Consider the following 15,330-nt stretch of genomic DNA (forward strand, 5'->3'; position numbering starts at 1 on the left):
GCTCTGCCCACCAGGGGGCGATGCTCTGCCCATCCTGGGCGTCGCCATGTTGCGACCAGAGCCACTCTAGCGCCTGAGGCAGAGGCCACAGAGCCATCCCCAGCGCCCGGGCCATCTTTGCTCCAATGGAGCCTTGGCTGTGGGAGGGGAAGAGAGAGACAGAGAGGAAAGCACGGCGGAGGGGTGGAGAAGCAAATGGGCGCTTCTCCTGTGTGCCCTGGCCGGGAATCGAACCCGGGTCCTCCGCACGCTAGGCCGACGCTCTACCGCTGAGCCAACTGGCCAGGGCCCACATATATATTTCTTAATAAAAGTACTTTTACACACTTTTAAAACCATACCCCCCAAAAAGAGTTTGGAAAGTGGAAGAGGAAAAAAATTCTAAAAATATCCCCTAAACAACTTTTTCTGTTATTTCCTTCCAGACTTTATTTCCAATGTATTTCTGATTGTTAGACTCATCGTATGTATATAAACTTTTATGTTTTCATCACTTAAGATTTTGTCATACCATAAGCACTTTCTAATAGTGCTAAATTTTTCCTAGCAGTCATTTTTTAACCTTTTTATTGTGAAAATTTTCAAACACAAAGGTAGAGAAAATTGTATCCTCATTACTCAACCTCAGCAACTATTAACATTTCATAGCAATAATTTTCAATAACTCCATTATTATAAATAGCACTGTGATACACATTTTTATGCACATAGTTAATATTTTATATTACTTATTAAACTAAAACACAAAGGCAGAATTGAGTGAAAAAAGATGAACATCTTATCTAACAATTTACTTGATTAAGCATATATTTTTTCTTTGGTTTTGTTCATTTGTAGGGTTATAGAAATGCCTTACGCTTACCAATGCTGTGCATTTGGAGTGTGTGAGAATGTCTATAAAATTTCTAATCAATGGAATAAAGGTGACAACAGCAGTACAGATGATCTTCATAAGAAAGATGCAGGAATGTTTCAAGTTCAAGGTAAGACCAGCTGTTCTGGTGATGAAACTGTGTCTGGATGGGTCTTGAAAAGTCATCAAACAGATCATCTGAACTCCAGACACTTCCCTATGTAACCACCCCAGCAAGTTGGGAATCCATCCCACTTTTTTTTTTTTTTTTTTTTTTCTTCTGAAGCTGGAAAGGAGGAGGCAGTCAGACAGACTCCCGCATGCACCCGACCAGGATCCACCCGGCACACCCACCAGGAGGCGATGCTCTGCCCATCTGGGGTGTTGCTCTGTCGCGACCAGAGCCACTCTAGCGCCTGGGACAGAGGCCATGGAGCCATCCCCAGCGCCCGGGCCATCCTTGCTCCAATGGAGCCTTGGCTGCAGGAGGGGAAGAGAGAGACAGAGAGGAAGGAGAGGGGGAGGGGTGGAGAAGTAGATGGGCGCCTCTCCTGTGTGCCTTGGCCGGGAATCGAACCCGGGACTTCCGCACGCCAGGCCGATGCTCTACCACTGAACCAACCGGCCAGGGCTCCATCCCACTTTTTAAAGACTCCCAGAGAAAGAGAAAGTTCCTTGGGCATTCATTCTAAAACTTCATCTTTTCTGCAAGTGAACCTTTAATTCTTATATTTATTAGTTCTTCCTTAGCATATATTGTATAAATATGGGGTAATTACTAATATTGATATAGCTAAACTTTAAAAAGGGGCCTCATCTCTGTGGATACCTTTCTCAACATGCTTCCAGGCTCTTTTCTCCAGAAGATAGAATTTATTTTCATTTAGGTAGAGGATATAAGCATTTTAGATGCTTCTTTGTTTCAGCAGAAGGGATTATGAAACCAACTTCTTATCTAACTAATTCCAAAACATTCTCCCCTCCCACCCCCCCACCCCCCACCCACTCCCCCACAGAAGTATCTGTCAGGAAGGTAAAATGAGATAATGTCTGTAAAGTACTTGGCTTTCCCTGAAGTAAGGCCTTACTTAAATAGACAACAATGCACCTCCAACCACACCTGTGGTAACAAAGAGATGCTCTGGGCAGCCCGACTTTCCTTTCCCTGCCAACTCTGCATGTTTGCACACAGTCTAAACAGACTGGCTTTTCTTCCTTTGGGTTTTAATAATTGTTGATTCCCAAGCCAGTGTGATTCATTTCCTCCTGCCTACATACCAGTTTAAGGTGCTGATATTTTGGCACTTGGTTTTTTTTGTTTTAGGCCACAGTGTGTGTCTTGCACTTGTTCTTGCTTTGGTTTTTGCTCTTAAAAAATAGAGTAAAACAATTAGAGTGCCTACTATGTGCCAGGCACTGTGCTAGGCCCTACACAATAAGAGACACAGGTTCTTCATGGAGTTCATTTTCAGGGACAGTGATTCTCAACACTGGGCCTCATGTTGGAATCATGTGGACGCTTTTATTTATTTATTATTTTCTTTTACAGGGACAGAGAGAGAGAGTCAGAGAGAGGCATAGATAAGGACAGACAGACAGGAACGGAGAGAGATGAGAAGCATCAATCATCAGTTTTTCGTTGTGACACCTTAGTTGTTCATTGATTGCTTTCTCAACATGTGCCTTGACCGCGGGCCTTCAGCAGACCCAGTAACCCCTTGCTCAAGCCAGCGACCTTGGGTCCAAGGTGGTGAGCTTTTCTTTTCTTCTTTTTTTTTTTTTTTTTTGCTCAAGCCAGATGAGCTCGCGCTCAAGCTGGCGACCTCGGGGTCTCGAACCTGGGTCCTCCCGCATCCCAGTCCAATGCTCTATCCACTGCGCCACCACCTGGTCAGGCTACATGGATGCTTTTAAAAAATACTCATCCTCAAACCCCATACCAGATCAATTAAATCAGCATCTTCAGGAAAGTGTTTTAGATCACAAAACTCCTGTTTCACAGATACCTAAACCAATCACCATCAGAGAACACCTCTCTCTCAGAACATTTGCACTATCGCTATCTAAGTGTTAGAAAAATGGATAAAATGGTTCTTCCACCAGAGAGGACCGCAGCCTCTTTCTAATTTAGGTCAGTGCAATTTGGAGCCATCATGAGCTCCAGAGAACAAGACCAGAATGAGAGAGCTTAAGCGTTATGACCAGGATTCCGAGGGTACTTTCCTTTCCCCCAGTGTTGCTGGAATACTGTAGCATAGACTAGCTTGAGTACAACATCCAAACACAACTCGATAGTAGACTTGCAAGAAAGCCAGAACCCAGAAAAGAGCAGGACATCTGACCTTTCATTCCCTTTGTAACACTGCGTGTTTGAAGGCAGTCCAGGACTCTCTCCCCTGGCATTTGGTCCCCTGAAAAGAGAGACAGATTAATCATTCTAGGGGTTCTCACTTCTGCAGATGAGCGTGACCTTGAAGATTTCCTGCTTGACTTTGAAGAAGACCTGAAAGTCCTTCATTCGGTGCAGTGCTCACCTTCCCCAGGTGAGAGAGACCCCCACACTGCCTCAGTGATAGTCCCCAGCTTTGACTCTGAGGCCATCAGTGACGTTAGAATACACTTCAAAGCAAAATCTGTGCCACCTTTGTGGCTCCTCAACATCCCTCCCCATGGGGACCTTTAACATACAAACATTCATTCACTGGAGTTGGTCTCCACTCATAAATTCAATTTTTTGTGGGAAACTTTTGATTCAGGTTAATGGAAACTCTAGCTAGAAGCATATGTAATTTTTAAAATATTAGCAATTGAGCCTGAACTAGTATGCAACAGTCTTGCTTACTCTCATCACTGATTTTTAAAAGTGATTTCTTTTAAGTCTTCCCTAAATAGCTATTTGGTTAAAGCAAATAATAGTTTATACATATAAGCAAAAACAATCTGTATATATGGACTTCACAAATCGTCCCGTTCTCTGAAACAGTATGGGCCAGTTGGGGGGGAAAGACAGCTGGAAAGGTTCATGGGGTTTTTTCCAACAATTAAAATGTACCTTGCTCTCAAACATCAAATGCCATTTTAAACCTAAGACAAGATTTTCAAAAAACATGCCTTCATACTATCCATACTTCCTCTTCTAATATTAGGGGGTGCTTCCCTGGGATTCTCTTTCTCTGCTTACTGAACCTTTTTGAAGCATTCTGGGGGGGGGGGAAGGAAGGAAGGAAGGAAAGGAAGGAAAGGAAGGAAGGAAGGAAGGAAGGAAGGAAGGAAGGAAGGAAGGAAGGAAGGAAGGAAGGAAGGAAGGAAGGAGAGAAAGAGAGAGAAAAGCCCAGGAGACCTGGCTTTTTACGTGGTGCCAGCACTGCTGTATATGGGGACCTCCATCAAGTGATTTAAATTCCCCACCTCCATGTCTCTGTGTATAGCTTGGAACCATGAGCCCCTGCTGTGCTAACCCCACCAGTGGCTGAGAAAGTGGAGTGTGCCACAGGGGAAATGTGTTACTGTAGCTATTATTAGCCACTCTCATTTGGTGTCCTGATAAGAGAAACAAAGGTAATTTGGCAAAACTCGCAGGCCATCATTTGATACCCAGTCTTTTTCTTCCTTGGACTAATAGGCCCCTTCAAACTCTGCGAATACCTCTTCGGTAGCTGGCTGATCAGAATTGGAGTGTGGACCATTGCAGTGTTGGCCCTTACTTGTAACGCCTTGGTGACTTCAACAGTGTTTCGGGCCCCTCTGTACATTTCCTCCATAAAACTGCTCGTCGGGCTGATCGCCGCAGTGAACATGCTCTCGGGGGTCCCCAGCGCGGTGCTGGCTGGCGTGGACGCGTTCACTTTCGGCAGCTTTGCACGGCACGGCGCGTGGTGGGAGCAGGGGGTCGGCTGCCAAGTCGTCGGGTTTTTGTCCATTTTTGCTTCGGAGTCGTCTGTGTTCCTGTTGACTCTGGCAGCTCTGGAGCGCGGATTCTCAGTGAAGTGCTCTGCAAAATTTGAAATGAAAACTCCTCTTCCCAGCCTGAAAGCCATCATTCTGCTGTGCGCGGCGCTGGCCCTGACCATCGCTACGGTGCCCCTGCTGGGCGGCAGCGAGTACAGCGCCTCCCCGCTCTGCCTGCCGCTGCCCTTCGGGGAGCCCAGCACCACCGGCTACATGGTCGCTCTCGTCCTGCTCAACTCCCTGTGCTTCCTCGTGATGACCATTGCCTACACCAAGCTCTACTGCAGTCTGGAAAAGGGGGACCTGGAGAGCATGTGGGACTGTTCCATGGTGAAGCACGTTGCTCTCCTGCTCTTCACCAACTGTATTCTCTACTGTCCCGTGGCTTTCTTGTCCTTCTCCTCGTTACTGAACCTCACATTCATCAGCCCAGAGGTCATTAAGTTTATCCTCCTGGTGATTGGCCCACTTCCCGCATGTCTCAACCCCCTTCTCTACATCCTCTTCAATCCCCATTTTAAGGAGGATCTGGGGAGCCTGGGAAAGCGAGCCCACTTCTGGACAAGATCAAAACACCCAAGCCTGGCGTCCATTAACTCTGAGGATATAGAGAAACAGTCCTGTGACTCAACCCAAGCCTTGGTGACGTTCACCAGTGCCAGCATAGCCTACGACCTGCCTCCCAATTCCGGGTCACCGTCAGCTTATCCAATGACCGAGAGCTGTCATCTTTCATCTGTGGCATTTGTCCCATGTCTCTAATATGTGGGAGAGAAATTTTTCAAAAATTGAAAACCCCAAAATGTGAGATTGAGTATATCAGAGCAGTACCTAAAAAGAGCTTAGTTGAAACTTGATTTTTTTAAATCTCTCAGTGTGAAAAAGCTGAGAAGCTGGTGAGACTGGGAAGTGAAAGATAAGGCTGTCTAAATGCTGCTTGTGTAATTTGTTCAGCAAAGAGATACAGCAGTCACACTATTTAGGTAAGCCCAGATTAAAAAAAAAAAAAATAGCTGCTTGAAATATTCCAAAAAGATTAACGATTTCAATTGAATGCTTTTTAAACTCACCAGTCTAACCAGGGCAGGAGGTAAAGGGGTGGATTCTTGCTCACAAAGGGGGTTTGAAACCACAAAACCCCTTAAAAGATGGTTGGAGGTATTAGGAAAATAAGAGTTTTAAATAGCCAACAGTACCAAGTAAAGGTGTGACCAATAGGTTTTTATTCTAATGACCATGTGGAGATGTTTTAGTTCTCCTTTGCCCTTCTTCAGAAAGGATCCTTCCATATCACAAACCTCCCCCCCACCCCATGAATGGCTAATATAAGACATTATTAAGTTACTCATATTCACATCACTTTTAGAAATGCCAGATTTTACTTATCAGCACTAGATGGTTGCATCCTCAGCGGAATAAAACTTCTTACAAATATTTTGAAAGGAAAATGAACTTAAATTCTTAAATTGTCATGAAGGCCATCCTCGCAGGCGTCCCCAAACTACGGCCCGCTGGCCGCATGCGGCCCCCTGAGGCCATTTATCCGGCCTCCTGCTGCACTTCTGGAAGGGGCACCTCTTTCACTGGTGGTCAGTGAGAGGAGCACTGTATGTGGTGGCCCTCCAACGGTCTGTGGGACAGTGAACTGGCCCCCTGTGTAAAAAGTTTGGGGACCCCTGATTAGTTTGCCTTGTCAAGTTCGTTTTTAATACCCTGGTGCCAAAAACTCAGAAGAATAGTCCATTGCCGGCAATGGGCATACCTAGTAAAGATGGACAGAGACCTGAAATTTTTTTTTCTTTCTCCTGGGTGAGTGTACAATTTTCGCAGGAGGTTTTATCAGTTGATACAAACTGATGTACATCTTAAGGTAATGATCGAATGCAGATAGGATGTAAATGAAATCCGCTGACATAACTGCTCACACATGTATCTCGAGTAGCTCTAACAACAATGTCTGAAATCACTTTGGACTCAACAGAGACCTGATAACATACTATCCTGTTTATTTAGCTTAGTGTCAGCTGTGTTGTCTTTGGATCAACCCATTTGCTGTCAGGAACATGATTTCTGTGCTTATTCTATATTTAATACGTGTGTTAGAAATTTAAGAGGCAAAATTATTAAATACTAAAGGTTTAAGGATTAATTCATAACTTTATTATACTACATTAGCTCCAATACATCCAAAGCAAAAAAACTGTTAGGTAGATTTATTTTTATATAAGCATGTTTATTTTGATCAGATGTTTTAACTTGGAATTGAAAAAAGTACATTTATGAGATGTTTTATAAGATGTGTAAATATAGAATTGTATTTATTACTACAGTAAAGATTCAGTAACACAAAGGACCATGATAATAAACCATGTACAGTGGTATATTCTTCCATATATATTGTTTCTCTGCCCATTTTCTTTCAATTCATTAACTGTATGTATATAATATCTGTAAATGTAAAGTACTTGTAAATATATTCCAAACTTGCTTTTCTATTGAGTACAAAATAAAGAAATTTGTAATAAAATGCGTGATTATAAAACAAAATATTTTAAAACATTTTATTGATTCCATAGGCAGATATATGGTCTCCTAAATGTTTTTTATTTTTGATATGTAAGTACATTTGCTATCTAAGTATTCATATTTCAATATGTTAGATATTGTGGACTTACCTTAAGTAGTATATCTTTCATAAGAACAAAACAAAATATCTTTACCGCATCCTGGACTGTTTTAACTGTGATTGACAAACCATTTTGACATACAAATGACTTGGTGAAGTTTATGTAAATAACAAATTAAAGTTCATATTAAAGTTATTTAATATGAACATGACTTCTATTTCTTTAAAGGAATCATATTACTACAGATGATGTATTATAGAATTGTACTCTTGAAACCTATATAATTTTATTAACCAATGTCACCCCAATAAATTCAATGAAAATTTTAAGAAATATGTTATATGACCAAGTCAAGGTCAAAGCATAAGGACATGCAATTTCCAGAGCACAAAGAAACACAATGTTCCCCTTCGGTTTCTATTCCCCCAAAATGTAAGATATGAAATGATTTTTTAAAACACCTTGGGCCAGACCCTCCCAGCTTCACTGGTGACTCCTGATCACTCTTTACAGTTTATAAAATGAAACCATCAAGTACTAGTTGGAGGCCCAGCATTATAATAAATAAGATCAACCCATATCTACTGAGGACCCTCAGGGTACCTAGCACTAAGTTTCCCAGCCATCCATCAGATATAACCACATGCTTCAACCTAACCTAGTTAACAGGCATCCAAAGGCATCCTCCTGTACAGTCCATGCTTGGTTTGTGTTCAGCTGCAACAACGGCTAACCCAGTCTCGCTCCTCTTATCTAACTCCACTCAGCTTGGGCAGTGGATACAAAACTTGTCTCCAGAGCAATAGATTTCAGTCTTTCCTTTCCATATACTTGCCTTTGGGTGCTCAAACTTAGGAACATGTCCTGGAAGTCCACCCCCTCTCTCCCTTTTAAGAAAAGACAAGTCAGTGATGATATAATATTTTTAAAGGAAAAAACCAAATCCACTCAAATTGATTTTAATAAGTTTTTTTGTATATTTGTTTATTGATTATACAGAAAGAAGGGGGGCTGGAGCAAGAAGTATCAGCTCATAGTTGCTTCACTTTAGCTGTTCGTTGACTGCTTGTCGTATGTGCTTTGACCAGACAAGCCCAGGATTTCGAATTCACGACCTCAGCATTCCAGGTCGACGCTTTATCTACTGCAACACTACAGGTCAGACTCATATTTCTTTAAAAAACCCCAAACTCTGCTACTTTATTAGAAAAATCTAGTTATGATATACCTCACACCAAACACGGCTCTATTGTCTGCTACATACTCTCCACTCTAAGACAATCAGAGTGGCTCAAATTACACCCTAAAATAAATAAATCTACTGTGAGAAGGAGAAAATATAATAATAAACGTCTGGCAGACTAAAGAACAGCAAAAATAAGAAAAAAATCAAAGGAACATAAAACTGGTGGACTAGCCTAGAGTAAGTGGTTAACAATTTTTTATGCATTCAAAAATGGATTCATTCGCCTGACCAGGCAGTGGCACAGTGGATAGAGCATCAGACTGGGATGCGGAAGACCCAGGTTCGAGACCCCAAGGTTGCCAGCTTGAGCGTGGGCTCATCTGGTTTGAGCAAAAATTCACCAGCTTGGACCCAAGGTCACTGGCTCAAGCAAGGGGTTACTCAGTCTGCTGACGGCTCGCGGTCAAGGCACATATGAGAAAGCAATCAATGAACAACTAAGATGTCACAATGTGCAATGAAAAACTAATGATTGATGCTTCTCATCTCTCCGTTCATGTTTGTCTGTCCCTGTCTATCCCTCACTCTGACTCTCTCTCTGTCTCTGTAAAAAAAATAAAAAAAAAATGGACTCATTCGGTCGACTCAGATTGTGTACCTACTCTGGGCAGTGTTCTGTGAACATGGGATAACAGACAAAGTCTGGAATTAGCATTGCAGAGGATGAGAGATAGATAATAAGCAAATATAAACAAGGAAGGAAATGAAATTGAATGCTAACAGTGATAGGCATATAAATCTAGATATAAAGGTCAGGAGAGTTCTCTCTAGAAAGGCATCTTTTTTTAGATTTTTTTCATTGATTGATTTTTAGAGAGAGGAGAGAGAAAGTAAGGGGAGGGGGGAGCAGGAAGCATCAACTCATAGTTGATTCTCATATGTGCCTTGACCAGGCAAGCCTGGGGTTTTGATCAGGGGACCTCAGCATTCTAGGTCACCACTTTATCCACTGCGCACCTTTTGAACTAAGATCTTACTCAAGAAGGAGATAGATACCTTTGTTTTAGTGTTCAACCAGTTACATCAATAAAACTCACCATTTTTAGTCCCTCTATTCATGTCAACTACAACAAACTGTTTTGAATGACATCTTAATATAAAAATATATTAAGAAGCTGTTATGACAGATATTTTTTCTCACAAGTGTTGCTGGAAAAAAAACATTCTTATACAAAGCAGAATACATCTTTTCATTTTGTTTTGACTGAAAATAGAAAAACATGGTAAATGTAAAGAATAGTAAAAGGTAATAAAATTAGCAACACCCTGTTCATTTAGAACCAGAAAAGCTCTAACATCTGAAAAAATATCCTATGGCTGCATTTTAATTTGAGACTTTGTGTGTGTGTGTGTGACAGAGAGAGAGAGACAGAGGGAGGGACAGATAGGGACAGACAGACAGGAAGGGAGAGCGATGAGAAGCATCAATTCTTCACTGCCGCACCTTAGTTGTTCATTGATTGCTTTCTTTATGTGCCTTGACCAGGGAGGCTACAGCAGACCGAGTGATCCCTGCGCTCAAGGCATTGACCTCAGGGTCTCGAACCTGGGTCCTCTGCATCCCAGTCTGACGCTCTATCCACTGCGCACCGCCTGTTAGGCGACATCTGAAAAAATAATGTCTTTCTTTTACATTAATCTTATTTCATGTAACTTGGGGGGCCCATTAGCTTAGATGGGGTCACTGTGATCATTCTAGCTCCACTCATGTTCTTCAGAATTCGAAAATTTTACTTTACAGTTTAACTATATCAGTAAAAGAGACTTTCTCTCCAAGTCAGTGTAACACCAATAATTTTCTCTCTTAGGCTACAGAGACCCTACAGTAAGTTAGGTTACAGTAGTGTTTTTTTGTAAGTAAAGTGGTCAGGGGCTCTGTAACCACTGCGGTTTCAATGTTTTTTTGTGAACATTCTTGAAGATGTTGAACTCAGATTGTACGCTGACTCATTCCTCTCACACACAAGCTATAGCATGTCTGACCCTTTAAGCCAACTGGGTAAGATGATAACAAAGTTTTAGTTTGTCTGGATTCAGAAACTGGTGGAAAACAGATGTGATGCGCCAGGAAGCATTGTGGAATATGGGTTTTCCAACTCCAGTCACATTAGAACACGGCTTCCTATTCTGGTTACTACACTTTAAGTGGGACATTAAAAAGACACAACTCCATGAGGACGGTGAGTCTAATGAAATGGGATAACTCACCAAAAAATAATTTTTAAAAAAGTTTCCCCTGAAGAAAAAAATGTCTAAGGGAAAACATTTATTTTAATAATTGAAATTTTCTAAGTGCTTTCTCCCATCCAAGTACTAACCAGGCCCGACCCTGCTTAGCTTCCAAGATCAGATGAGATCAGGAGCGTTCAGGGTGGTATGGCCATAGACCTAAGTGCTTTCTAAGTACCAGCTCATAGCAGGCCAAAAAGTAAAATGGTTAAGCTCAAGGGTTTGCTGCCAGACAGACCTGCATTCAAATTCTAGTTTTATTACTACCTCTCTATCTACTACCCACACAGTCTCAACTTTCTCCTAAAATACCACCAGTCTCACAGGGTTGCAAATATTGATAACTAAGTATGCATAGAGTTTTCTCATAGCATTTGAAACACAGCAAATACTTAATAAATGGTTATTGTCTTTTTTCCCTTTCTCAAAAACCCTATGACACTGAGCAAAGCAGGACTTGCCATTTTGCAGATGAAGAAATTAAGAGTGAAAGTGATAAGTGATCCTTAAGGTCAAAGATGAGGTCAAACTCAAGTTTTAATCTCTTTTTCTTAAACTCGTAAGGCCCTTCATTTGCCTCTGTAACTTATTTCCTGAGCCAATTTCTTCTACAACTCACTTCTTCTACTTCTGTGACTTTGTGCACAAACTTGCTCTTATATAAAACAAAACTTGGTTCTTATTTTTTTTTAATTATTTTTATTTATTTATTCATTTTAGAGGAGAGAGAGAAAGAGAAAGAAGGGGGGGAGGAGCAGGAAGCATCAACTCCCATATGTGCCTTGACCAAGCAAGCCCAGGGTTTCGAACTGGCGACCTCAGCATTTCCAGGTCGACACTTTATCCACTACGCCACCACAGGTCAGTTCTTATTTAATAGAAGTTGAAAGGCAGCATAAAGCAAGCTGAATTACTCTGTCAGTGAACAAGAACCAGTTGGTGAATGACTCAGGGAGATGCAGAGCTTCTTCTAAGCAGGATTTAGTCATCAGATGTCTTGGATACTAAAGGAAGTCCATTCCAGTGAGTGAGATACTACATCAAATTATGGCTAACTTCTCAATTATTAACGTTTTAAATGAATTATTGTGGTAGTCTTCTCGGATGGTGTGATACTGCGATTGATAATAAGAAACACATATTTGGTCTTGGTCCCCCATCTGTGCACAGAGCTCCTATAACTCTAACTTTTCCAAGTGATGACAGCCAGGAAGGTATCTCTTGTCATGTTAATGAGATGGATTTTGGGAAGTCACTAGGTCACCTAACAATTGCCAGGGGAAACAATTTTCAATCCCACTCACCCCAACCTCCAGGAAAGGGAAAGGGACTGGAGATTGAATTTAATCACCAATGGCCAATGAGTTTATCATTCATGCTTATGTAATGAAGCCTCCATAAAAACTAAAGGACGGTGTTCAGAGAGCTTCTGGGTTGGTGACCATGTGGGAATGTGGGGAGTCACATGCTTGGAGAGAGCACAGAGCCCACTTCCCTTCCCCATACTTGCCCTATGCATCTCCTTTATCTGGTTGTTTCTGAGTTATATCCTTTTATAATAAACTGGTGATCTAGTAAGTAAAATGTTTATGAGTTCTGCAAGCCACTCGAGAAAATTAATTGAACCCGAGGAAGGGACCTTTGGAATATCCCACCTATAGCCAGTTTGTCAGATACACAGATAACAACCTAGGACTTGCAATTAGCATCTGAAGAGGTGGCTAACACATCGCACGCATTGAAATTAGTGTCAGAATTGTAGAAGAAATTTTCGAGGTTTAGTAAATTGCTGGGCAAGGCAGTAAACTCTTTGTTTTGTATTTTTCTGAAGAGAGAAGTGGAGAGTCAGAGAGACAGGCTCCCACATGCGCCTAACCGGGATCCACCCAGCAAGCACACTAGGGGCGATGCTCCATCTGGGGTGTTGCTCTGCTGCAACCAGAGCCATTCTAGCGCCTGAGGCGGAAGCCATGGAGCCATCCTCAGTGCCCGGGGCAACTTTGCTCCAATGGAGACTTGGCTGCAGGAGGGGAAGAGAGAGACAGAGAGAAAGGAGAGGGGGAAGGGTGGAAAAGCAGATGGGCGCTTCTCCTGTGTGCCCTGACCGGGAATCGAACCCAGGACTTCTACACACCGGACCAACACTCTACAACTCAGCCAACCGGTCAGGGCCAAGGCAGTAAACTCTTAAAGCAACATCCTGAAACCTAGAGTGCATAGCTGTGTGTCATGAGTGATGAGCCTTCAGTCAGTTCAGTCAGTGATAGTGAAAGACAAAGGCTTGGAAACCCCCTTCTTAGATACCTCAACAACTGCCTCTGAGTCTTCCCTAAAGTCACTGATGAAACAATATCAACTCTCTAAGGTTATAGTGTTACTGGCAGTGTTGGCGGTGAAATTGGACCCTGGACCTTAGTTTGGCAATAAAAGAATTCAGAGCCCAAAACTCAAATTATAAGAAAGTTACAGAGGTAGTAGAAGTGAGCCATCTGGGCTGCTTGGACTCAGGGAACAAGTTACAGAGGCAGAATAAGGGCCCCCCTGGAGCTTAGGAGAAAGAGAGGCAAAGGTACACCTGAGAAGAAGAAGGGAAAGGGAAAGGCGCAGGCGTGCTCCCCAGAGGAAGAGCATGGTGGGTCCTTGTCTTGACGGTTTTAAAGGCTGGGAGTTTAGGGGAGGTTTTAGGGGAGGATCTCAATAAAACATTCATCAACTTTATGCTAATGAACCAAAATGAGATTTATTCCCCTGACTTCATCCATCCTTGGGGGTGGTTGGCACAAATGGCACTAGTTGGATTTCTGCTGTCTTCTTGAGAAGGGTGATAAGCTATTTACTTTCTGGTTGGATAAAAGTATAAAACCATTTATTCTCAAGTGTCTTCAGTCAGGGAAGATAGGATTTGTGATTTACTAGATGGCTCTAAACGGCTTGGCCACTTAACTCTCTGTCTCAGTTCCCCTATTCCACTTGTCCTGGCTTACTAGCCTGTCTCAAAAGCAGGTTTAAAGTTTGTTCTTTCTGTTGCTATCTCTCTCCAAGTAGTGAGAGGAGCAGGTAAAAGCTAGGGAAGCCAAAGAGTCATAGCACAAAGTCACAGAATGTACCAGCCCAAAGAGCATGGATAGCCAAGTTGATGTGCCACTTGTCAATTTTTCTCTTCAGCTGTTTCAAGTCTTTATACATCTTTCTTTCACTTCGCTTTTTTGTCTTTCTTCTTTTTTCCCCCTATTTTCAATCCCAGGCTGTACATATTAGAATACTGAGGTAACATATTCAGTGACTGGGGTTAGGTAGGTCCCCTTGATCATAGGAGAATGAAGAGTAATTGGAAGGACACACATGGCAATAAGAAGAAAAAGTCTCAAGGAAACACAGGGACAGTAAAACTGACCTCAGGACCTTTGCGTGGTGTTGGAGAACTGGAAGGCTTCATCCTAGCTCTAAAGATGGAGTGTTCTTGATGCTCCTTCGATTCTTGGACCGCTCACCACTAAAGTGACAGTTTTTCTTTGTTTTTGCTCCAACCACTGCTATTACTACCAATTGACGATCTCTATTCTGTAACTTTTCTCTAACGCATAGCTTTGTTTATTTAGAACTTGGTATTATTCATGACCTCAGCCCACTGTCTCCTCAAAGGGACCTCACCTCCCCAAGATTTCACTTTAGGACCCTCACTACTATCACTTTGCCTTTTTCTGTAGCTTCCACTCCAACTCTAGGAGGGAAAGAATTGGACTCGTCATTGTCCCTGTGGAGCAGAGCTTTGAGGACTAGACCATCTCAAGTCACTGCCCAGACAATTGATAGGCTAGCTCTTGGTCACATGACCCTTCTGATTCAATTAATGATGGTGGAGATAGGTGGAAGTCAAAATCACATGGTCAAAACCTTCACCATATATGCTTAAGGAACCAGCCAGGGTCTCCTCACTCTCCAGGTATCCAGAGGACAGGATCTTTTATTTTTTTTGTTTTTGGGGGGGTTTTTTATGTGGGTTTTTTTTTGGTTTGTTTTGTTTTTTGTATTTTTCTGAAGTTGGAAACGGGGAGGCAGTCAGACAGACTCCCGCATGCACCTGACCGGGATCCACCCGGCATGCCCACCAGGGGGCGATGCTCTGCCCATCTGGGGCATTGCTCTGTTGCTACCAGAGCCATTCTAGCACCTGAGACAGAGGCCATGAAGCCATCCTCAGTGCCCGGGGCCAACTTTGCTCCAATGGAGCTTCGGCTGCGGGAGAGGAAGAGAGAGACAGAGAGGAAAGAGAGGGGGAGGGGTGGAGAAGCAGATGGGCGCTTCTCCTGTGTGCCCTGGCCGGGAGTCGAACCCGGGACTCCTGCACGCCAGGCCGACGCTCTACCACTGAGCCAACCGGCCAGGGAGGACAGGATCTTTTAGAAGAATCTGAGGGCTCTTGATTG

General features: G+C 42.7%; 1 protein-coding gene across 1 annotated transcript in view; it reads left to right on the plus strand.

Moving 5' to 3' along the window:
• The window catches only part of LGR5 (leucine rich repeat containing G protein-coupled receptor 5), a 146,145-nt gene extending 140,567 nt beyond the window's left edge, over positions 1-5,578 (plus strand). Inside the window, exons 16-18 of the mRNA XM_066257668.1 lie at positions 838-983; positions 3,313-3,396; positions 4,476-5,578. Coding sequence (XP_066113765.1) covers positions 838-983; positions 3,313-3,396; positions 4,476-5,563 — 1,318 coding nt within the window. The 3' untranslated portion in view covers positions 5,564-5,578. The remainder of the gene's footprint in view (positions 1-837; positions 984-3,312; positions 3,397-4,475) is intronic.
• Positions 5,579-15,330: the final 9,752 nt, after the last annotated feature.

Source organism: Saccopteryx bilineata, chromosome 2 (genome assembly GCF_036850765.1).
Source record: "Saccopteryx bilineata isolate mSacBil1 chromosome 2, mSacBil1_pri_phased_curated, whole genome shotgun sequence".
In the NCBI taxonomy this organism is placed as follows: Eukaryota; Metazoa; Chordata; class Mammalia; order Chiroptera; family Emballonuridae; genus Saccopteryx; species Saccopteryx bilineata.